The 25,095-nt window shown below is 36.4% G+C and overlaps 2 protein-coding genes across 3 annotated transcripts in view; both read right to left on the bottom strand.

Annotated features, from left to right (window-relative positions):
* Smp_161110.1 (putative fh1/fh2 domains-containing protein (formin homolog overexpressed in spleen) (fhos)) overlaps positions 1-3,067 on the bottom strand; it is a gene marked incomplete at both ends in the record, with an annotated part of 66,479 nt that extends 63,412 nt beyond the window's left edge. For both annotated transcript variants that reach the window (XM_018789981.1, XM_018789980.1), the window contains 2 exons: positions 2,737-2,858; positions 2,897-3,067. In XM_018789981.1, the coding sequence (XP_018655370.1) occupies positions 2,737-2,858; positions 2,897-3,067 (293 nt within the window). The remainder of the gene's footprint in view (positions 1-2,736; positions 2,859-2,896) is intronic.
* A 7,283-nt stretch (positions 3,068-10,350) lies between these two features.
* On the bottom strand, positions 10,351-24,313 carry Smp_161100 (hypothetical protein; the record flags this gene model as incomplete). The annotated part of the gene is made up of 3 exons (XM_018789979.1): positions 10,351-10,482; positions 18,690-20,528; positions 24,311-24,313. The coding sequence occupies 3 exons, from the start codon at positions 24,311-24,313 to the stop codon at positions 10,351-10,353; spliced, it is 1,974 nt and encodes a 657-aa protein (XP_018655368.1).
* Positions 24,314-25,095: the final 782 nt, after the last annotated feature.

Here is a 25,095-nt window from a genome sequence, read left to right as displayed (position 1 = left end):
GGCTATTTATAGTTTCCAGAGTCGAAAATAAAACTTGAAGCAAAGGAATTCGTGAAACTGAATCCAGTCACTTGCCTGGTTTTAGACTGACTGATAACTTAGTCAAACGTCACCGATAACCCATAAAATGATAGAATCAAAAGTTATAGAAGTAAAAGTATTGTTACGTAGAACAACTTCGCTCGATACTACATTTTTTGTCTAAGATACCTTAAAATGGGTTATAGAAGCTCGTTAACTAATGAAACATTAATGGAGAAATAAATTTATTGAGACATATAATGCGGTCAGATATGCTCAGCTGTTATCATGAAGACAAATTGAAAATGCGTATACTGCAGCTTCGTAAGACTAACATTTTGCAGTGAACAATTGTAAGCAAATCAGAAGTCAAGTGACATAAACAAAACACCAATGTAGTTCTGAGGTATGTCATTCTAAATCAAAGTATTAATAAAGCACCTTTGTCAGGACTTGAAAAACTAACCAAATACGTACTTTTAGGATACAATCAAACTCATGAATTAGCCAAGACATGAATGCTGTTCTGTAGCAGATCAAATTAGTGTGGTATTATCTGTTTGTATCAAACTGTGGTGTTTATATGAACCAATAATTCCTTTGTATTGATGACTGTTTGATTTTGAACTCTAAATACAATACATTCGTTCGTGTTCATCTAATACTTTTTGACTAAATTGCTTTTTTTCTGGGATTACTAGTTTATAGTATAATTTAAGTACTCCTAATTATTACATTGGCGTCGCGATGGAGCCTGTAATGGAACGGTTGGATGTACATTCAGATTTTAATGCTTTTGAGAATTACATGGAAAAGTTCGAAATATGGGCTATGTCCAAGGATGACGTTGAGGATGTTAATATTGCAGCTTATTTCCTTACATTCATCAGAAAAGAAACATACAGCTTAGTAAAGACTTTGGCATTTCTAGACAAGCCGATTTCACTTCCCTATGCAACTCTCAAGCAACTACTACTGAACTATGTCAAGTATACAAATTTCGAATGCGGTAAGGGAAAAAAATTCAATGAAATGATTCACCAGAACATCAGGAATTCCACTACTTTACTACGTCGTCGCAGTACAATAAGTAATCAAGGTTATTCAACTGACAATCCATTGAGTTGCGAAACAGTTTATGAAAATGAGCACAAGTTTGATAAGTGTTTTTTCTGTGGCAAGCCCCAACTATGTAACTCCTGTGCACTTCGTAATTCTAAATGCTTTAAATGTGGTAAGACTGGGTACATTCAGTCAGTTTGTCACACCATGGTTCATTTCCCTGAAACTAATGCTAAAATTTGTGATTCTACTAAGTTGGATGCTTCTAACTATCACTTATCTTTATCCAAAACTTCGAGTAGCGGTATGACGTCACATAGAAGCCCAGAATTATTATGAGACAAAAGTTTCCAATTAACCAACTTGTTATCAGATTTCTCGTGTTATTGTACCAGATGTGGTCTGTTCTAACGGTTCACATATTTCTGATGAAATTGGTTACAACTCTGAGAATAAAATGTTGAATGAGTCAAATCATGATCAAAAACCAGATTCAGTTTTTGTAGATGCTGACTTTTCTATTTATCCACTATTCTTTAGTGACACGCTTAATAAATTTGAGGGGAATATTTCAGAAAAATCAAATACTGATGTTATATCAAATGCTATTCCTCGTCACAATGGATTTATCTCTGGTGATATTGCTAATGAATATGATAAATATGTTCCAAATGAGTCGAATTCTGGTCACATTTCTGATGTTATTATATCAGATGTTGGATATTCTCCAAATCAGTGTGTGTCGAGTAGAATCCCTAGTCATTGGTATGGTGAATCAGATGGAATAGCAGGGTTTTCCTGAAGCAATCAGAGAACCAGTTTACCCAGATATGGAGTTTGCCCAGTCAGAGAATCCAAATCAAGTCCAAGATTATCCTAATGAGTATGAGGCAGATGCATGTTTTCCATTTGATTGTTTCTCAGGTTCATCAAGCCTAGATAAATCACATGTGTTAGTTACACATATCAATGCATATCTATCTGTGTATTCTAATATGAATAACAAAAAGAATATGTATCATAATTTTTATGCAAGTCAAAGTCACATGGTGAAGTGTCTCAAATTATATGTCAGTGTGCATCCCCAAATACTCGCTAATACCGATGAGATTGAGATTTAAGAAGATAATACAAATCAGGAATGTCAGGTTGGTTATAATATTGTGACGAAAGCACCCGACATTATTTCGTGAGGGAGGATATTGTTGGAAAATCTATGATGTAAATTCTAGATATCAGTGGTTTCACTACACAATCGATATGATGATTCTATACAATTCCAGGAATCAGGTGAGTCTGTTTGAATTTCGGTTGTTAATTCTAATACTAATGAGAGAATTCTAGATCGTACAGAGTCTACATCTATTACACAATCGGGCAGACACATGATGAAACTAAAGAGAAGAGGTACGATTGATTGAAGAAATTTGGATCCTCATTTAAGCTGTGGCGGATGTGGTGTTTGAAAGAACCAATGATATGTAAGACAAAACCATGTTCTTATGCTGTTTCAACAATTTAGTGATGATGTGAAATATTAGTACAACATGATATTAAATTTCACGCAAAATTTGGGGATCGAAAAACCATAAGGTCACTGAAAACTATACACGAACTGAGTGTGATTGCAGATGAAAACGAAAAATGACTTACTGATCAGCAGATATTTCCAAATCTTCCCATTGCTCCTGTAATGTAGAGTCCAGATCAAGATATGAACCGAACTCGGATTGAGCCTGACCGAACTTGTACAGCTGAAGTGTACTATCTTCGAGCTAAAACAAAAAGATGTTTTGGTTTTTAAAAAGATTACGCGATGTGGCGGGTGTAGAATTTTATGAATTGCAGGAAGCTGACTACTTAATGGAAGCTCCATTAAAATCGTAAATGATATCGGTTTCATGGGTTCCAAAAGCGATAGAGAATTACACGAAAAAGGGTCCCTGTCATCCAGATAATAAACTTGACACGTGAATGTCGCCATGCTCGGACAATTTTCTAGCCCTTTAAAATCGTGCCTATTTGCTCTGCGTCTAGATACATCGCGCAGTTAGCGCAATAAAACAAAAAATGAGGTCAAAGTCTGTTTGACATTTTTATACAAAGTCACTGAGATTCATACATCATTTTATCATATGTGGAATACATTTTAGGAGTATTTATGGGCAGACGGTTACTAGAAGTCAATCCTAAGAAGAATGTGGTCATGCAACTAAATAACTACGATGATTCGTATCACTACACAATATGTGGATCCGTGTTACACAAAGTAATAAACCAAAAAGATATAGCAGTCGTACCACGCAATGATCTCAAAACTACCAGTCACTGTGAGTCTGATGCTGCAAAAGGCCATAGGGTATTATGGTCTATTCGTAGATCTTTCCCAGTATTTGGATGAAGAAATGTTTAGATCATTATACCCGACTTTCGTGTGACCACATTTGGAATATGGGATTCAAACAGCGAGTCCTTGTTTCAAACATGAGACGGATATGCTGGAACGAGTCCAACGCCGAGGGACTAAAATGGTATAAGGTCTATCTGGCCTATCTTATGAAGACAGACTGAAACACCGAAACTTATTTCCGTTATCTTACCGTTAAATACGGGGTGATTTAATATTGGCTTATCATATGTTAAACGATAATTTTGGTATTAATATGTCTTATCCTTTCCTTCCATCTAGCACTGATCATTTGAAATGACATTCGAAGAAAGTTCTAAAACCGAGATCAAATCGTCTACGTCTGGAGTTTTCCTTCTCGCACCGAGTAGCGAATTACTGAAATTCTCTACCAGAACACGTAATATCAGCACCTTCTGTTGATATATTCAAAACGAGATCAGACCTCCACAGTGTAACAAAGTGAAAGGATTAATATAGGTCCATAGACCTTACTTACTTACTTACTTACGCCTGTTACTCCCAATGGAGCATAGGCCGCCGACCAGCTTTCTCCAACCCACTCTGTCCTGGGCCTTCTTTTCTAGTTGTATCCAGTTCTTGTTCATTCTTCTCATGTCTGTCTCTATTTCTCGGCGTAATGTGTTCTTTGGTCTTCCTCTTCTCCTTTGACCTTCAGGATTCCATGTGAGGGCTTGTCTTGTGACACAATTGGGTGATTTCCTCAAAGTGTGCCCAATCCACTTCCAGCGCTTCTTCCTGATCTCTTCCTCCGCTGGAATCTGGTTTGTTGTCTCCCACAGTAACTTGTTGCTGATAGTGTCTGGCCATCGGATCCGAAGTATTTTGCGTAGACAGCTGTTAATAAACACTTGTATCTTCTGGATAATGGCTTTCGTAGTTCTCCACGTCTCTGCCCCATACAGAAGAACTGTCTTGACATTTGTATTGAAAATTCTGACCTTGGTGTTGGTTGACAATTGTTTTGAGCTCCAGATGTTTTTCAGCTGTAGGTATGCTGCTCTTGCTTTGCCGATCCGCGCCCCCACATCTGCATCTGATCCACCGTGTTCATCAATGATGCTGCCCAGATATGTAAAGATTTCCACATCCTCCAAAGCTTCTCCGTCAAGTGTAATTTCATTGGTGCATATTGTATTGTATCGGAGAGTCTTGCTTTTCCCTTTGTTTATATTGAGACCTACTGCTGCTGAGTCTGCTGCTACACTGGTCGTTTACTCCTGCATTTGTTGTTGCGTTTGTGATAGAAGAGCCAGATCATCCGCGAAGTCTAAATCGTCAAGCTGCATCCTACCTGTCCACTGTATCCCGTGCATTCCTCCAGATGTTGACGTCTTCATAATCCAGTCGATCACCAGGAGAAAGAGAAAGGGTGAGAGTAAGCAACCTTGCCTAACACCGGTCTTTACCTCGAACGAGTCGGTGAGTTGTCCTCCGTGGACGATTTGGCAGTTTAGTCCATCATAGGAGTTCCGTATGATGTTGACTATCTTCTCAGGCACGCCGTAGTGTCGAAGAAGCTTCCATAGTGTCGTCCTGTCCACGCTATCAAATGCCTTCTCGTAGTCGATGAAGTTGATGTAGAGTGATGAATTCCATTCGATTGATTGTTCCACAATGATACGTAGATTTGCGATTTGATCTGTACACGATCTATCCTTACGAAATCCAGCTTGTTGATCTCGAAGTTGGGCGTCCACGGAATCCTTCATCCTGTTTAACAATACTCTGTTGAAGACTTTTCCTGGTATTGAGAGGAGAGTGATGCCCCTGTAGTTGTCGCACTTGCTCAGATCGCCTTTCTTTGGTATCTTGATCAGAAGTCCTTCTTTCCAGTCTGTTGGTACATGTTCTTCGTCCCAAATCTTACTGAAGAGAATGTGGAGTATCTTGGCAGTAGCTGCTACATTTGCTTTCAGTGCTTCTGCCGGGATGTTGTCTGGTCCCGCTGCTTTGCCACTCTTGATTTGTCTAATGGCCATGCTGATCTCTTCAATTGTTGGTGGGCCAATATCGATTGGGAGGTCTGTGGGTGCTGATTCGATGTTGGGTGGGTTCAGTGGAGCTGATCGATTCAAGAGTTCTTTGAAGTGTTCTACCCACCTGTTTCGTTGTTCTTCAATATCGTTGATTACTTTGCCTTCCTTGTTTTTCACTGGTCTTTCTGGTTGACGGTAATTTCCAGCAAGTTTCTTTGTTGTATCATACAGTTGTCTCATGTTTCCCTCTCTTGCAGCCTTTTCCGCTGTCATCGCTAAATCTTCCACATATTTACGTTTGTCGGTCCTGATGCTCCTCTTCACTTGCTTGTTTGCCTCTGTGTATTCGGCTTGTGCCTTGGCTTTTTCTGCTCTTGTTCGGCTGATATTGATTGCTACCTTCTTGTTTCTCCTTGCTTCAATTTTATCCAGTGTACCAACAGTGATCCATTCCTTGTGATGGCGCTTCTTTTGGCCCAGAACCTCTTGACATGTTGAAACGATTGCCTCCTTGATACCTTTCCAGCTGCTCTCTATGGTGGTTCCCTCTCCATTGAGTAGGTCATGAAAGGCCTCGAACCTGTTGCTGAGGGCTATGTTAAATTCGTTGAGTTTGTCAGCATCTCGAAGAAAGGCCGTGTTAAACTTTTGTGATGTTGTCCGCGCCATTGTCCAGTGCTTCTTGAGTTTTAGTTTCATCTTGGCGACCAGCAAATGGTGATCGGATGCTATATCAGCTCCTTTCCTGGTTCTCACATCCTCCATCGTCCTCCTGAACTTTTTGTTGATGCAGACATGGTCGATTTGATTTTGTGTAGTGTGATCCGGTGAAATCCAAGTGGCTTTGTGTATGTTTTTGTGTGGGAATATGGTGCCACCTATGACCAGTTTATTGAAGGCACATAGGTTTGCAAATCTCTCACCGTTTTCGTTCCTTCCTCCCAGTCCATGTTGTCCCATGACGTCTTCGTATCCAGTGTTGTCCTTTCCAACCTTGGCCTTGAAATCTCCCATTAGAATGGTCAGGTCCTTGGTTGGGCACTTCTCGACGATCGACTGCAGCCTATCGTAGAATTGGTTTTTAGCGTCTTCATCGTAGTCGTTGGTCGGCGCATAGCATTGGATGATGTTCATTGTAATGCCCTCTCTCTTTGTTTTGAAGGAGGCTTTGATGATCCTTGGTCCATGAGATTCCCATCCTATAAGTGCATTTTGTGCTTTTCCAGACAGCATCAATGCCACTCCTTGTGTATGTGGGGCATTTTCTTCTTCATGACCGGAGTATAACAGAAGTTCTCCTGAAGACAGTCGTTGTTGTCCAACCTGCGTCCAATGTGTTTCACTGATTCCAAGCACTTCCAGGTTGTATTTCCTCATTTCCGCAGAAATTTGGGAGACTCTGCCGGTCTCCCACATTGTCCGGACATTCCATGTACCTATAAAAATTGTCGCTCTGGTTGTAAGAAGGTGCATCGGCTTCATGACTTCCGAAGGAACTCGGCTTTCATCATGAGACGTCATTTTTCCTTCTACTCCCAGGGCAGAGTTTGAATGGTTTGAATGATTTTTTCTGGTTAGCGTTTTTTTAGCGAGTTGATTTTCTACGGGATGGGGTCGCTAACCCCATGCCCAACCCTCCTCCTTTACCCTGGCTTGGGACCGGCAGTAGCCCCCGGAGGAGCTACAGGCGGAGTTAGGTCCATAGACCTATTTTCTGTAAATTCCTCTTAGAGTCAATCAATCTGCTTTAATCTTATTAAATAACCTAAGTCTTTTGGTCTTGCTCTATCTGTGTTCATTGTGGCAAGGTGTGTAACAACTAATACTAAATAGCTTTGTAATATCTCGATGACTGTGAATCTTCAACTATATTTTGTAGAGCTCATTGGTGACAACATTAGAAGTTGCTTCAAGTATTTGAGAATGGATCATTCCGAGTCATCGGCTTCCAGTATTAACTCTTACCTCTTGAAGATGCTACAATGATGCATCTTTTCAGTGAGAGAATCGACTAATGGTTCGAATAAATAGCGGTTAACGTCTCTTCAGGTGATGTTTATGTCAAGAAAATAAAGATACATTGAGTGGAAATGAAATGCATAGAAGACGTATATATGTACACATGAAGTTTCATTTGCTAATCGCGAAAAATCGAGATATAGAGAGTCCTACTCAACCTTGAAAGTTGAGGAGAAATATCTCATCGTCAGAACAATTAGGCTTCGGCAGTAAATGACTCCAAAACTGTTTTGAATTCAGCCGGAGATCGTTTAAACGAACCTTCGGCCCACTGAGCCTGGCTAACAAACAGTGTATAGATTGACTCCCTTGGCATAGACATAGTAGACGAACCAAAAACATTATTGATTGCATTGATAAATCATGATGGGTTGTGTTTAGAGAGCGACACAATAATAAGGGTCGGTGTAACTCCAAGTGGAAAAACGAAAGAGTAACATATTGATTAGAAGTGAATTTTTCTTCGACATCACATAGCTGCCATATTGAAGACAAACAGGGGAACTAACTAGTTCCAACTTAAAATATTAGGAAGAAGGGTTTTTCTTTAGTTTAAAGTTCACACTGTAAGCTGCTGCATAATGCTTCCCACCATTGGGTTTTATGACGAAACCTTGCGGTAGAGGAAGTGGATGTAAATGATCTACTAACGCACTATTCAGACTTGTCGAGAAATCATGCCACAAAAGTAAGGATCCATTGGTTTTCTTAACAACGATCATTGGGTCTGCGCAGGGTGAATATTTCACTAGCTTCAAGACACTCAGTTCTCCAATATGTGCAATCGTAGACATAAAACTGCTTTCTGGGACTTGAAACACCTAAGGGTTTCACTGAATACTGAACCATATTCTTCAAGGGAGTTCATTGTTAGTAGATGCCTGATTTGTGAGTGAGATCTGTGAACAAACGAAATTCAGTAACATCCCATAATGACTTCTATTTCATTCACTCACTCTCAGAAAATCAAAATCATGACGACTTTGCGAGGTAACATTTGCTCTGAAACTTTTTTGACCTGAATGAGACATCATATCTAATTCCACGGACCATATTTATTAGATGGCCGGACCCACTTCCTGCTCTGTGAGACGTGTGCGACAAAGGTGTGGACTCAAGTGTACGTCAGTCAACACGAAAATTCAGAGTAATATCTCACTCAGTGTCCATCTGAAGTCTAACAGATATTCTTTTTATCAAGATTTCAACGCATTTTTTAGATGTTCACTTGAAACTTCAAAAAAGTCATGAACGTTCTTCCATCGAACTGATTTGAATCTCCCTACACCAGAAGGTGAAGTACCACGACTCTGAAAATAGCTGTCTTTGTGTCCGAACCACTGACACTTGTTGCACTTATTGGTTTCGTATTAGGATCTCTATTCACGATGCCTAACACCAGAAACCCAACAAGCATTTTCTGACCCTTTCAACTGTTGATGCTATGATTTCAGTGTGGATACATTCATTACATGTGTATCTCTCCTGTTTTCATCTGGTTTCGTGTCATGTTATCGATTCAGAATGCACTGACACTTTTCCGCCGTATCTTGCGGGATTAAAAATGCATCCTGTTCCATGAATGCCAAAATACATGTACTAGTTTCAGAATCAAATGGCGACTGGAATCCGCAGGCAAAAATTAAACATTTGAATGGTCTTGAGTTAGTGAACCCAGGTTTATAAGTTTACATGCCCGAGTCACCTTATCAGCATAAGTGGGAAACCATCAGTAGGCTCTTTGGATAATTTCAAACGGCAGTAACGGATAATGACTAGAGACGATTGTTTACCAAACATCTTTTGAAGGATGCTGACTGTGTCGTCAGAATTGATATCTCTAGACGATATTGGTGGATTAGAATTCGTATATTTGACATGTTCATTTGATCCTAACTCTTTGAGAAGAGCACGAATTCTTGTAACATTGTCTAGATTAGCCAGTTCGATTTTGCGTAGATCTTCATATCTGTTGTACCAGACGTTTATTATGATTCAGTTTTCAGGATCATAAACAAAATTAGTAACTGGTTTCAGTGAAACACCCGCGTTATTTGACGAATAACATGCAGAAGACTAGGCAGATTTGGACGTTACTCTTTTCATTTGCTTTTTATCTTCAAATAACCTGTGTTGATGTGATATTGCTAATGAATATGATAAACATGTTCCAAATGAGTGGAATTCTGGTCACATTTCTGATGTCATTATATCAGATGTTGGATATTCTCCAAATCAGTGTGTGTCGAGTAGAATCCTTAGTCATTGGTTGTGTACGCGTCTCTTGTTGCCTATACTTGAAAGAACCACTACAAATCTCATAACGCAAAGTAATAACACCGAAACTAATACAAGGGATGATTCACACAAAGACGAAAATACAATCGTTTATTTATTGCTTTGTATGCCAATTGGATTGTTAATTAAGAAAAAGTCATGTATGTGAAAAATACACTGAGTTATAACAAATCACATGCTTCGTTTCATGCTGAGCATAGTTCGCGTTAATTTAGTCCAAATAATTTGATATCTTGGATAAATATCATACTCAAAGAAACGAATATCATGTGCAATAAGATACCACATTGAAAAACAAAAAAATATCACTCTGAGTAGTCGTCATATTGAATTGAAAAGGACATAAGTAATGTTGATCAAAAACCACGAGTCAAAATTTTATTTTGCTTTTTTATCCGGTCATATCACATTGCAATTTATATATCAGGGCGCTAATGCATAGATGTGAAATAACGTCATGTTATTCTCTGTATTGATTCAGTGAACTACGAGTTATCAATGATCAAAATCTGAAAACAGCGGGTCACTACTTGTGAGTCGGTTTTAGGGCTTGTTTAGAAGGAATATTAGATTATTGGAAAAGGTCCAAAGAGTCAGAATCAGATCGAACCGTGTAATTCCTGAGGCCCCATATGTAAAGTGTATATCTAAACCATTTCTGTCCTCTTTAGCACGCTGAGGGATAAAAGATGACATGACCATAAAACCAAGATTGCTCATTCATGAACACTTCTGAAATGTCTTCTTTCACCTTCCTATCTCAAACGTCAAATTTGTGAGAAAGGCTGGTACATAAGGCTTGAAACAGCCAAATTTCACTTAGCTTATAATTTTTTCTTCGGATTATCAACGATTGGAATAATAACCCTCAGAGAGTGGTTAAAAAACTTTTAGGTTATGTAACTAAAAGTACCTTGATTCGTTTTAAGTACATTTATAGTCACAAGTTAAACGGGACACTCAGCCCGTAGATGTCGCTAGTTTATAGGCGTGAAATTGCAGCATCTGAAAATATAACACGATATGTAGATTACTCTAACTCCTAAACAGATGTAATGACCTTGTCTTCCTGAGTAACTGTTTGCACACATGGTTGACCGTGTTATTCGATTTTAACCTTCATTGTATTTACACTAGCAAACGTGTAAGCCAAATTTCTTTACCTTGTTTTTCTGCCCAACTGTAAATGTTGAGTCACACTTTTCTAAATCCAGTTTGCGCATTTTTCCTCTTTTCTACTACTGTTTGCCTATGTAAACAGAAATATGGAACATACCTACCTGAAATCTATTCTCGAATTTGGCTTGTTTTATTCCTTTATTTACGGGTGCCAGTTGACTAAACGAATATGTACGAGGTTAAGCGGGATATTTATACTTTTTCGATGTCATCATACGATGACAATGAAGTCAGGTGACGGGTCTGTAAAATAAGGGCACCACTGAGTTGATGACGCTTATCTCATTTTGTCACACGGTTCAAAACAGTTGGCGATTGAACAACCGAATCAAGCATCTTTATCTCGTTGTGCCACTTCTTAGTTGATCGCCTCACTATTTGCTAGTAACATTCTTAGGTAATGGTGAGCAAGTGGTTGTGATCGACACCTATAGGACACGATTTGGCGACAAAAGGCAATCCACAGCTGAAAGCTGTTTATTATACACGCCTCATCCTGGAATGGGGCTTGAGCAGAACAAGTTGCAAGAAGCTGATGGATGATCATTTATGCGTGATGTGATCTTTTCATTTTCCAACTCAGGTCCTAGGAGTGAGGTTGTGTTTGTGTTTCTTCTCGTTCAGTCCGAAACATTACATTCTGTCTTTATTTGTGTAGGAACTAAACCATTGAACATTTAAACTTAGAAGGCTTATAAAGTAGGAAAGAAAAATGTGAGGAATTTACCACCCAGAAGGGTTTAAAGTACCATTATGAGTATTTAATTTATAACAGTAAGGACGTTTCTGTGAATCTTCTAGTTTTCTGCTTTTAGGCATTAGTTAAGTATCGACTAATTCTCGAAACAAAAGTCCTTGGTATTTCCTGTATAGTTGTAAGCTCTATGTGGCCAGGAAAATATCGTTAATATGCTTATGATAAACTGGAAGTACCTAAGGTGACGGCTGGTTTGACAGAATCACGCTCAACTTAAAAAATATAACTTATATATTTGTATCTTTGACTTACATGTCAATTCAGACTAGTTCCTTCCATTTCTTTGGACATATAAGTTTAGCTACTTAAGTTATTCTCCAGTGCAGGATTTTAGGAATCGTACAAGCAGGAAGCATCTAAAGGTGAGTTTTCTTCGTTTATCATAGAAATCACTTAGTTCGAAAGAGTGAGCTGTTCTTTTCTTTTAGACGAGTTCTACTAACTACTAACTTTAAAAGTCTTCTTTAAGTTCAAAAGACCACAATATAGTATTTCTCTGCGATAAATGCAATACAATGGATTCTTTGTTTTGACCTCTCTTGATTTTTTTATTTAGGTTTGTGATTGCAGCTAAACTGTGTCGGATGGGTTTGGAGGGAAATAGAGAAAAATGTAAATCAGTCCAATATGATCCTTACCACTTCAGGTGTGGCAGAAGAACCCCCTTTATTGTTGCTGAATGCAGAGATTGAAGGTTCCTCAGATATTAGGGTTCGATATAAAAGACGGTTAACGTAAGAACGTACAATTGAAATGGCATTGCTAGGCCACTCAGGCTTGGTTACTGTGTCACTTATTCCTTGTCACATTATAAATGCTACTCTTCCCCCAGCCTTAACTTGTTCTTCAGAAGTGATAAACATCATACTGCTGATTTTCAAAATAGGACGAATCAGCATAGACAGTGATGTGACTTCCACGTAGGATCTTACAAATTAGGAAGTCACATCATTACGAATCTGTAATAATGGGATAGGAGCCAAGATAAGTGTACCAATATCAAACTAGTCTATAATCCTACAAAGGAATAAAGCATATACCAATGTAGGTTCGCATCGATCAACTACTCGTGACACAGGGGACCGACTCATAGTTACACTGGCAGAATTAGCCATACAACGGAAATCTTTGTACCGGATAGTTTTCATAAAACTGGTCGAACTGCCTATACAGAAGCGTAAGGGGATTCACGAATGAAACAGGCGGGGTCAAACGTATATGTCTTAGACAAGAGATGAGGATACAAGTTAGAGCTGGACTTTAGTTCACTTTCATCGTCATGAAAGGTAAAGTGAGCGTACCGAGGACAACAATATTCAGATTTAACAAGAAATAGAAGACATGAGGCTGAAAAGTTATATAAATCGGCAGCCGGTTCAAGTAGCTACACTTCTTGGTACCAAAGTAATACAGCTAACAGAGTATTGCTGGATCCACTTTTATACATCAGTACGAAGAACTTAGTTGGAGGAATACGCCGTCTTCCTACGTATAAAAACACAAAAGGGTAGGGTACTCGATGTGATGTCATAATCACGGCACTTGGGGTATAACTTGGTGCTCATGGTCGGTGAATTCAACAGCCTATCACTGAGTTTTAAGGATGTGACACAATCCATTCCAGCCATCAAAAGCCCAGGCTTGACTTGACGTGTAGACGACTTCACAGGGTAGGTAATAACAGGAAACCTTCAAGAATACTTGGTATCAAGTGATTAGGTTCTGGTCGAGGATGTCCACTTCCAAACACTAACAGGAAGTGGCAACCACGGCGCAGTCATATTTAACTTAATCAAAAGCGAGATACTGTAGGCGAGCGAGAATGCTCACTACGTTCGCTACAACTGTGGAGGCTACAAAGCTATTGAAGAACATCTTAAACACGTTTTTGCGGCTCAATGAATGATCAAGACTTTCAGTTGACGAGTTCCAGAAGATCATAAAGCCCATCGTTCACGAAGTCATCCGGGTAAATGTTACGCAGGTGCTGCACGATACGTATGAGAGAACATCTTGGCTGAAATGGGACACCGAGCAACTACTTAGGGCAGAAAGGAATGGCCGGAGTTGATGGTGGATCTAATCGAAGGATTCCAACCATGACGTATAAATAACTTTACGATACAAGTGTAATATATGTGTAAGAAAGGATAGGAGATTTTTTCAAGCATATCTAGTCGTGAAACTACAGTCATATCTGGTGCACCTGAATTTGCTTATGTCCTTGAGGGTTAGCGTGAACCAGGTAGTTTTTGTATTTAAGGAAACTCAAGACAACAACCTTGAAAACGGTTAAGCATCCAAGGTCCTTAAGACGCTCTTCGACGGACGAACAACTCAGATACAGAGTCAAAGAAGTTAAATATATTCTCCAATAGCAACAGTAAAGTGGGGCGATTGACAAATAACACCATGACTGGTACTGAAGATGTTGATAAATTATAGGTCCGGCAAGTCACCAGGATGGCATAACATATACTTCGTCGTATGAAATAATGAGCAGAAGTTCTTTTCCGTCTAAAAAGTGACTTGTTCCAATACTTCCTGAACTCTAGGTAGTTGCAGAAGGAGTTGAACTCGTCAGTCCTCTCTCTAATTTTTAAGAAAAGCGATAGGAAGGATCTAATATTCTATGCGCTTTTACTGCACTTCTGGTACACTCCAGACTGTCAGAAATGATGGATTCTATAAAGGTCTATATACTCCATTGTGAGGCACAATGCGGTTTACTTTATCCAAAGACGAATATGCAAGTTGAATCTTAAGATCTTTTTAATAATATTCAAGACCTACATCCATCCACCTCTGGAGACTCACAACTTTGCTGCACCTCATTTCCAGGAACAGGAGCCCATTGCAACAACAACAGAGACGCACTACAAAGTGGGCCAAATAGTTAAGAGATAAATCCTTTAAATACCGACCTCACCCCTTACGTTATTCTCGCTAATTTGCAGGAGAGTACGTGATATGATAATGACGTGCAACATGTCAAGAACTACTTGTCACCTTAACACCAATGCTGTTATTCACGAGTGACCTTACAAAGAATGGTGTATCAAAGATCCAATACCCAAACAAGACGATACTTTGTTTCATTATGAGCCAGTCCAACCTTGAGTGCCTCACAGACAACCCAGCCACAGCCCACTCAATGAAAAGCTTTAAGAGGAGGCTCAAACATCACGTATGGACCTGTGGGTCACCATCTTTCATCTGGAACACCCGTACATGATGCCTGTCTCATATCCTCCCACTATTATTATTGCTACTATTTTTCCTTCATCTTTGCTCGCCTCACCCACTGTCATCCAGTCTATCTTTTGTTTTTGGACTTTTGTCTTTTCACGTTTTTTGCATCAACTTTTCATCCGTTCGCTCCGATCGTCATTTTCTTTCTTGATGTTTACTGTAACAATTTGTTGTCATTGTTGAGAAAAGGAAATATTATCATACAAGATTTTGTTAGTGTAGGTTAGTTTTCCATTTATTTATCCAGACATACTGAATCGGTATTTTTGAATTATGTTAGACGATATAAGTATTTCGTTCAACCCCTTCTTTCATTAGGACTGAACATAATCGAAAGCTAGTTGAAAATTAGTGTGCAACTTTTGGTTTGACTACTAGCTAATGATTAGCTTCAGATTTTTGCGTTACTCTTTATGTTGTTAACTCCTAAACTGATGATTCTATTGAAATAGCTTATTTCTGTTTTTAGCTCTCAGAGTTGGAAATAAGTTAGAAAAGTACTGATTCCTAATAAATCCACTCCTGAGGATTTTTACAGAAGAAAGTCAGCTTAATTGATCATTTTTTGGTTTTCTATTATCAGAATGTTAAGTGACATAAAATTGTGTAGATGTGCACACAATACATTCCATTTGTGATTTAAACGAATGTTGGTTAACTGAACACAAACTAATTGCTTAATCAAAGTAAATCATTGTATAGATATTGGAGTGCCGACTACCGGTTTCTCCGTACACATATGAAGTAAAAAATATTGTTTTGTCAGCAAAGTAGGGCATACAAGAGTTATTTAGAACTTATAAGATTACTATTGTAAATTAAATGCCAAAACTACCAAATTTAAATATTTAGCCTATTCGTTCGTTTACAACATGCATAAATTGATTTCTTTTTTTCGGATTTATGCAATTTTCAATAATTGAAAGTTGTGTGTTTTACCTTTCAGAAAATAAACTAGAAATGATAAACAGTAAATACTAAGGTAAACATTTTGTATTACTCCGTACGTGATTTTGTTTATTCATATAAATATCATAGAAACTGGTTAGGAAAAATATACATTTCTTGTATACAATTATGTCGCCTGTTCTTTTTAAATCAAGAATTATTATTCACATAGTTGCCTAATTTCATTTTTTTTATAGAAAAAAGTATCCTTCTTATGATTCACTGTTGGTGTACCCTTGAAAATGTCACAATAGGTGACCTTTATGCAAGTCGTAAGATTTAGTTGAATGGAAACATTTTAAATGATTTAGTCTTTCCTTTTTATTTCCAAGTAGTTTTAATGTTTTCATGTTATGTATTGCATTTTCTAGTGAATAAGTTAAGGACATACTGTTAACAACCTATACATGTTACATTGACTTATGTAAATAATGATAATTTTGCAAAATGTTACTTCGTCTAGGTGACTTGGATTAAATCGTATTAATCAAATTACAGTTTAGAAAGCCATAATCTATTCAATTGAATAAATCAGAAGTAGTATTTACTAAGACTACCAAATTTGTCATGAAGTATCAAGAATTAAAAATCTTGACCGATAAAGTCTCATTACAAGTTATTAATATTCTGACTTCAATTTAATAAACAGCAGTTGAGTTAACATTATTAAGAAGTCATTAATATAGTCTAAATAACTCTTCTCTCCTATTTTCAAACACATGTATGTTCTAGTTGAAAGCATGAGTCATTTAAAGCTAGACCACCAGGGAGAACCTGGAAGCACTGGACGGCCAACTCGTCTTATTGTGGGACTCCTCAGCAGTGCGCATCGACGACGTCGCCTCGTGGGATTCAAATCCAGGACCTACCAGTCTCGCACGCGAGCGCTTAACCTGTAGACCACTGAGCCGGCCGGTATCCAACGGTGTTAATGTCTAACTTCAACCAATCCACGAAGTTGAGCAACCGTTCAACAATTGTCTTCAGTGAGTTCCAATCTCACAAAAGACCTGGTTGAACTCCACTGGTCACTGCTTCTCACTAGAACTCCAAGAATTATCTCTTGAAGTCAGTCACTAGTGAGCATATGATTATAATCAGAAGGGGTTTTTTCTCTTTCAACTATGCAAATACTTAATCTCCACAAAAAAACCTTCTGACATGTATGTTCTGTTAAAAAACACTTAAAGAACACTAGGTATAATCTGGTTTGACTACAACTGAAATCAATGCTTACTTGGAAGTACATTTTTTCTTTTACGATGATGCATTAAGTAACGTCTTATCAATAAAACATACAAGATGGGGGGTTTATTTTAGTTGGTTTATTAAACATATCACTAGAATTCAAAACCCTCTAACTTATTGAGAAGAAATGATTACTACTATTGCTAGCATTGTAGGTTATTGTAAAGTGATAGAACCTATATATGTTAACCAGATAATTCATAACAAAAACTTATGAATGGAACATTTAATTAAAATTTAAGAACGTCCACGAAGTCAACATTGAGAAATGTGGTTGGAATAGAAAAAAATCATAAAAGTATTCATGAGAAATAGAATTTCCATTTAGTTTAATGAAAATGTGTACACATGCTGGTGTAATAGAGTTTGAGCTATATATTTCAGGGTATGAATTAGGCAGAATTCAAACATATGGTGCCATAGCTGAAGGTCGGGTATATTAATCATCAAGCAATCGCCAGCTAGAGAGGGCTTAGAACGAACTATTTAATGATGCATTGAGGATATTTTAAAAATATTATTATATAGGATTTATTTTTGTCTCTTTATTCTGATAAGATTAATTTGTATAAATTTTATTGATTCGGGATCTGACCCCAATTAGATCGTATGATTGATTGTTATTGAATGATTGTTGTCTAAATACATATCCTGGCTATCCTCGTATATTTCATGGTATTAAATCGCGTTAGTAACGGAATAAGTTGAATACGAGAGTAGATTTTTGAATACATATATTCTGTACATTCACTGATCTCGACAGGGAATGAGAGGGATGAAGCGAATAGGAAGAGGGCGAAGCGAAATAATGCGCGGTAAAGAAAGCACATGAGCCAACTCCCTTTAACCAAGCGTTAATCAATATTTACAGCCAGGTAAAAATAAGTTACAGACATGGGATGAATAGAATAAGTGCACATACATACGCTGATATAAAAACAGCCCAGGTTGATAAGTGAATAATTAACAAGGTCAAAACGTGACTCAAGAATGAATAAATTGGCCTATCCAGAAGCTAGAATAAGATATACGTGCTTAACATAGCAACCGACACTACGATATCTCCAGGTATAGAATCTTTAAAAAATACCCACTTGGTACAGATACTCATTTTGAGTCAAGTCAAATGAAAATAGGGTGAAAGTTGTGAGTAAATTTAATTATCTGATTAATACACTATTATAAGTATTGTATAATAATGTTTTTTTGGAATGTTAGTTCTTATTACATCTAAATACAGAATAGTGTTATTCATTGATAGTTGACTATAGAATTTAGTAAAACTGATCAATGAACCGAAACATTAAAGCGTAATTCAATATAAACCTTATCCTATTTTACTTCAAGTGATATGAATCCAGATAAACCGTCAAATTTCAGTTGGTTTCAACGATTAGAACATGATATCAGATATTGATTAGTCGTTGAACTGACTATTTACCGAATGATTTCATGTAATAAGAGCTTAGATTATCAAAAAATAAAACTCATGACTTACTTTTTTAACATCAATTCCAGATTCAATTAATAATTCATCCATAGTACGATAACCACGAAAATTTTTCTCTTCTAAATCTGTAAATTTTCTATCATGATTTTTATTATGACAAACATTCAATAACATTGGGATAGTAATTTGTCGTTTATGACTTTTCATTAATAAATTTTGTATTTCAGTAGGCATTTTTTGAAAAGCTTCTTTAGCTTTCCATGATTTATATACGATTTTACATTGATCATCGTCAGAATCACCACTTCCATCTGCATAGTAATCTTTTCGTTTACCAATATCATTAGGCATATCTTTAGATGTTTTCCTGCCTTGCTTCGATGAAACACTGTCTTTTAATATATCATCAATGTCTGTATGCTTTGAAAAGTAAGAAGCTGACATTGCAGAACTTCGGCGTCTATTTGATATCCCGTTCTCATATATTGGTGCACTGTTACCTGAGGATGTGAGTGTGTCTTGACGTAAAGTAGCCTCTGAATCTCGAGAATATCTTACCGCATCAGATTTTCCACTCGGCTGCCTATTTTGCGATCGTAGTTTTACAATATCGGAACTAGGGGTTTTCGGTGGCATATCCCATAGCTGTGAATTATCCATTTCACCAGCATGTGGAGGATCAGCTTCCTGTAGAGAATTCTGCTGACGCCAACTATTAACTTTTTGTATTGGATCCTGAGAGATAATCGTCTCAAACTTTATAGCTATTGGCAATTTTTGTGCAGACTGATGGTCTTTATTTTGTTGTGCATGAAAATCTGACTTGTAATTAGCTTCTTTTTCAGCCAAACTTGCAGCAATTTGTTTTCTACGTTTGATTTCTTCTTCCAATTCACGATTTTTTATCTCATCTTTTTCCCATTTAGCTTTACGTTCTAACTGACGTAGACGACGATTTTCGCGTTCTATTTCTAGTTGAATTTGTTTTTTCCAATCTTCTTCAAGCATTTTTTCACGTTCTATACGTTTTTGTTCATTACGTGTAATGTTATTAGTAGCTGGGCTTGGTGAAGTTGGTGGTTGAGTTTGTGCACGTGATATGTTTAGGTAATCAACACCGTAAACAGACTCTCTCCACCCACCACGACCAGGTTTAGGACTTTGTGTGTCGTCTTCATTACCTGATAATTGTCTTAGGTATCGTCCACCGATGTTTATACGTCGAGGACCATTAACTTTTTCTCCATTAGGCAAGGGAGATGAAACTTTAGTCGGGGGTAGAATTATATCATCACCAGTTTGTGTATAATTATGTATATTAACTGGACGAGGCATTTTAATTTCTGTTTTTTCTGTTTTTGTCGTCGATATACTAGTTAATTTGTTTCTGTATTGAGAACTTTCTTCAGTAGAAGTAGCTCTACTTGTAACAACGATATACTTTGTTGAACTATTATTATTTGATTCATCTATTTCATCTTCTTCTTTAACAATTGAAGAAGATAAACTACTAACTGATGGTCGATGATAATTACCAGTTGATTTAGATAAATTATTATAATCCTTTACAGATCCAGAATCTCGTGATGATGATATAGATCCACTGGGATAACGACCACTTGAGAAACTTGAAAAATTTGATGAATAATCTGTTCCACTATTTGATAGACGTCCAGAACCATATGTATAATCATTAATATCGTTTTTACCAGTTACAGAACTTGCACGAAGTTTTCTAGAACCATAAATATCTGATGTATAACTTGTGCCAAAATTTGGATAAGATGTTCCCAATGGCTTTGTTGAATTATACTGTGCTGATGGACTTGAAACATTACTTCCAAAATTTTTATTTGATAGATATCCATTTGAATAATTGGAAGTTAACTAAAATTAAATGAAAAAATCAATAAGCAATGAAAAATAGTGAATTTTTATTAGTAAATAAATAATTAATAACCATTTTTTCTAAAAAATATAATGAAAAGTGAATTTCAAATATATAATCTGAAAAGCTATTAAACATCAGAGAATACTCAATGGGTATTAAGTAGTATACTACAACTTCTCATATATATAAATTAAGAAAAGAAAAATAACTAAAAATAAACTCAGAATATCAGAAGGGGATTTTGTGGAGATTTTAGTAATTTTATATAGTTGAGATCATAAGTCAATTGAAGCTAGACTACCATGGGAAACCTGGAAGCACTGGACGGCCGTTTCATTCTATTGTGGGATACATCAGTCGTGCGCATTCGCAATTGAATCTCGCGAGGCGGGATCGTTAGTGTTCTTATTAGTTCTTAGTACATTAATGATTTTATGAATCCTTTTATTATTAACACAACCATTTATTTGACGTTAATTCTTTTAGTAAAACAATGACTTCTATCCAAAAATTTACAAACGTAGTTAATTTAAAGAAGGTAGGATGTATTTACTCAAAACACCTTACTACATATTTACTTATTAAGATAATCAATGTATGGTTCAGCAAAACTCAACTAAATAAAATGGTCAAATAATTAGAAAAAGGTAACCGAAATTGTAAAAAGAGATTGCTATCAAAGTGTTAAAAAGAATAGTAAGCTGTAATATCACCTACATTATTATTAATGTGGTTAAAGGTAGTTGATAGATAACCTTTGATCTAGGTTCAGGACTTCTTCGAACTCATAACCAAGACAGTCGTTATCATGTTTGTCTAATCTTTAGTTCTAATTAGTAATCGTAAGTATCTTGCTATTATAAGACGTCATTCATAGATCAAATAACTCAGTTGTAACATCCAAGGCTGTGACACTGGGCAACAAGGGATCGTGTCTTCCCTGAGAGTGGCAATCCCCAATAGTACTAACTAGCACGAAACATAGGTTCAGGATTTCCTGCCACCGCTTGATCACGTTAATATCAACAAAACACAATGCATGTGATTCATTCAGACTAGTATCCACGTTTCAACCTGATTCATATAACTTGATCAGAGCTGTAGACTAGATGAACATGACATTGATTACTAGTCAGCAGTCAATGAATATAACCTCAAACAGGAAAAAATGGATTAGAAATGACCTAAATAGGCTGAGATAAGAGAACAAATCATTTCTTGCTTAAACATTTCTAAGTTTCAATCGCCAATAATTTGAATTCAAACCACTCAACATTGTAAATAATAAACATATTTTATCGTTATAACCCAATGAGTAAAAAAATGTATTTCTGATGTTTCGTGACTTAATGTAAGCCACTTCTTCACTCAAAATTGTATTCATATCCCAAAAAAGTACATAAAATTAATAGATCGATAAAGTCTTTTTATTCTAATTCTCAAACATGCAGAAAAAGAGATTAAAATATGAGATTGGTGATTTTCTTTAGAAGAAACAATGCCCTCATGTAATAGAATTGAAGTTTATGAAGATGTAATTGAAATAAGTTATTCGCTTATCACTTTTGAACTAGTGTTGTCTACAATATTTTCTCTCTATCTGATTAACTTGCTTGAAGAACTTTTGGAGGTGTTATATTTACTAATGTAAACGGTTTAGTCAGGAAGATTGTATTGTTGTTCTAGACAATATCATCGACACAGACTCATCAATCAACAGATATCTTGAATTAATCAGCCATTAAGAAAAATGATAAATAACATCAAGATTGAAGATCAACACAGTGAAGGAAACAGTTAAAAAAAATTGGCAAATAATGACAAAATATTTATGGAGATAACTGATCAAAATTTATGTTGCCAAAACAATCTGCAAGTCATAAATACAGAAATCCTATAAATTCAATTCATTTTTAATTATGCTCTGATAATGTTGCTTAAAAACAAAATGAAAGCTTCCAAACAACTATACCATCTAATTCAATGAACTTAACATTTCTAAAATCTTCTTCCTGATCTACAAATATTGCCCATCTTTTTAAAAAGACGTTTAAACGAAGTAGGTCTTTGAAATATCAATTCAGACTATGAGTATTTTAATCAGCTCCTTTATGAATGAAGCAAGTAATAATTCTTCATATTTTAGTCATATTGGGTAGTTATAAATTTCATTTGAGCTCATTCTGGATAAAAACGAAAGTGGAAAGAGAATAAAAACTTGATTATTATCTTTAAGTGGAAGTTTGTTCAATTATGTAACTTAATATTGAATAATGATTTTAAGGGAGACTGACTAAAACCTCATATCTTTCGAAGACATTACATTAATAATTATGATTTCTGTGAAAAATATTTTAGATCAGAGGGGGTTTTGTAGAGAATTTAGTATTTTCATAGTTGAAATCATGAGTCAATTGAAGCTAGATCACCATGGAAAACCTGGAAGCACTGGCTCAGTGGTCTATCGGTTAAGGGCTCCGGCTCGATACTGGTAGGTCCTGGGTTCGAATCTCGCGAGTGCGGGATCGTGGATGCGCACTGCTGAGGAGTCCCATAGTAGGACGAAACGACCGTCCGATGCTTCCAGGTTTTCCATGATGGTTTAGCTTCAACTGACTCATGATTTCAACTATGAAAAAAATACTTTACCCAATATACTCAGTTTGATGAAGGTAAGAACGTTTTATATTTATCTGTAAATCAACTGAAAAATCTCATAAATTCCAATCTCAATTAATATTGTGATGTGTGCTACCGATATCTATAGATATAAGTAGTATGTATCATCAAACGAAAGTAAAATGCCTGAAGGCAGAAGGTTAAGAAGATGGAAGAAAAGAGAACGAGAACAGAGAATGATTGCTGTGGAAGTGAATGAACGATGAAGTCTGAGACGATTGATAGACATTTCGCAAATGAAGTATTTAATGTATGGTTCCTAGATTTTACCAAGTGATTCTGTAATTTTGTATTCTAATACATTTAATTGTCCCCACTTATGTTCCAGTTTGCTACAATATATCTTTGATTATGCATTATTAATAAATAGGAAATAATAAACCATTGAACACAGGATTTACATGTGAGGCATACAAAATACATAAATGAACATTTCCTACATAGTTTCCATAAAACACAATTGCTACTTGATAATAGACTGGTTTATTATATCATTTAAATGTGATAGTGTTCTTTACTCTCAGTCCAACTAACTTTAACTAATGTAGTACAAATATATTTATAGTGTTTTCCTTGGAATAGAAGAGGGAGATAATGATGCTACATATGATAGAATGATAAAATATTGAAATAACTGACCGGAAAAATCTAAATTTGGATTCGTATAGTATGCTTCAAAAAAAGTAAAGCTGGACAGCTTATCCTATAGATAGCTAAAAAACCACAATAAAGTATAGATCATAATTTTTAAAGAAATGCTTCTTTAAGAATACTATTGAACCTGTGATCTAGTATTTATCAATTTGAAGGAAAACACAATTTTATTCCGTTTTGAATGCATTTTCTAGGTTGCAAACAACTTTGAACTAGAACGAATAACAAAACATTGGAAATCAGGAATAATGCTATAGATAATCATAATCATAATAATAAAAAAAATAATGAATGCATAAATACATGGTGAAATCGGAATTCGGCGAGTGAAAGTCAAGGGAATTGTATAAAATAAGAATAAAAGATGAATGAAATTTTTTAGTTTGTTTTGATCAAAGCGAATAATGATTACATGGGATAAAAAGACTAGGTTTGTTGAGCATACCATCTACAAAGCTAAATTTCCGGTTTGTTGTCTCTTAACTATTTTGAAGGTATTAGTATCATCATCATCGTCATGTGAATTGTTTTTTGCATGTACAATGAATCCCCTTTACTTATTGTACAATAAGTAATTATGAATAGTATTTTGTGCAGATATATAACTACACTGCAGAATATCTTCATGAAAACCAGCGGTTAATACATTTTCAGAAGGGGTTAAGTGGGGATTTCAGTATTTGCATAGTTGAAATCATGAGTCGATTTAAGCTAGACCACTATGGAAAACCTGGAAGCACTGGACGGCAGTATCCAGTGCGGTTCAACCAGGTCTGTTGGGAGATATCAATTCAATGAAGACAAATGGTGAACGGTTGCTCAATTTCGTGGATTGGATGAAGTTAGACATTACCACCGTTGGATGCCGGCCAGCTCAGTGGTCTACAGGTGAAGCGCTCGCGCGCGAGACTGATATGTCCTGGGTTCGAATCTCACTAGGCGGGATCGTGGACGCGCACTGCTGAGGTGACCCACAATAGAACGAAACGTCCGTCCAGTGCTTCCAGGTTTTTCATGGTGGTCTAACTTCTATTGACTCATGATTTCAACTATATATAATGCATTTTCATTAATTCATCTTTGATCTAATATTCTTTAAATAAAATTTGCCTGATTTTACAAAATAAATTAAAGTTTGAAGTTGGAAAACTAAGCTAACATATTTATCTATTCATCTCTTCTTAGAAAACTACATAAACATTTCCAAAATTATACATATTAGACATTATC

This window comes from Schistosoma mansoni, chromosome W, assembly GCF_000237925.1.
Source record: "Schistosoma mansoni strain Puerto Rico chromosome W, complete genome".
In the NCBI taxonomy this organism is placed as follows: Eukaryota; Metazoa; Platyhelminthes; class Trematoda; order Strigeidida; family Schistosomatidae; genus Schistosoma; species Schistosoma mansoni.
This window is presented reverse-complemented; position numbering and strand designations above follow the sequence as displayed.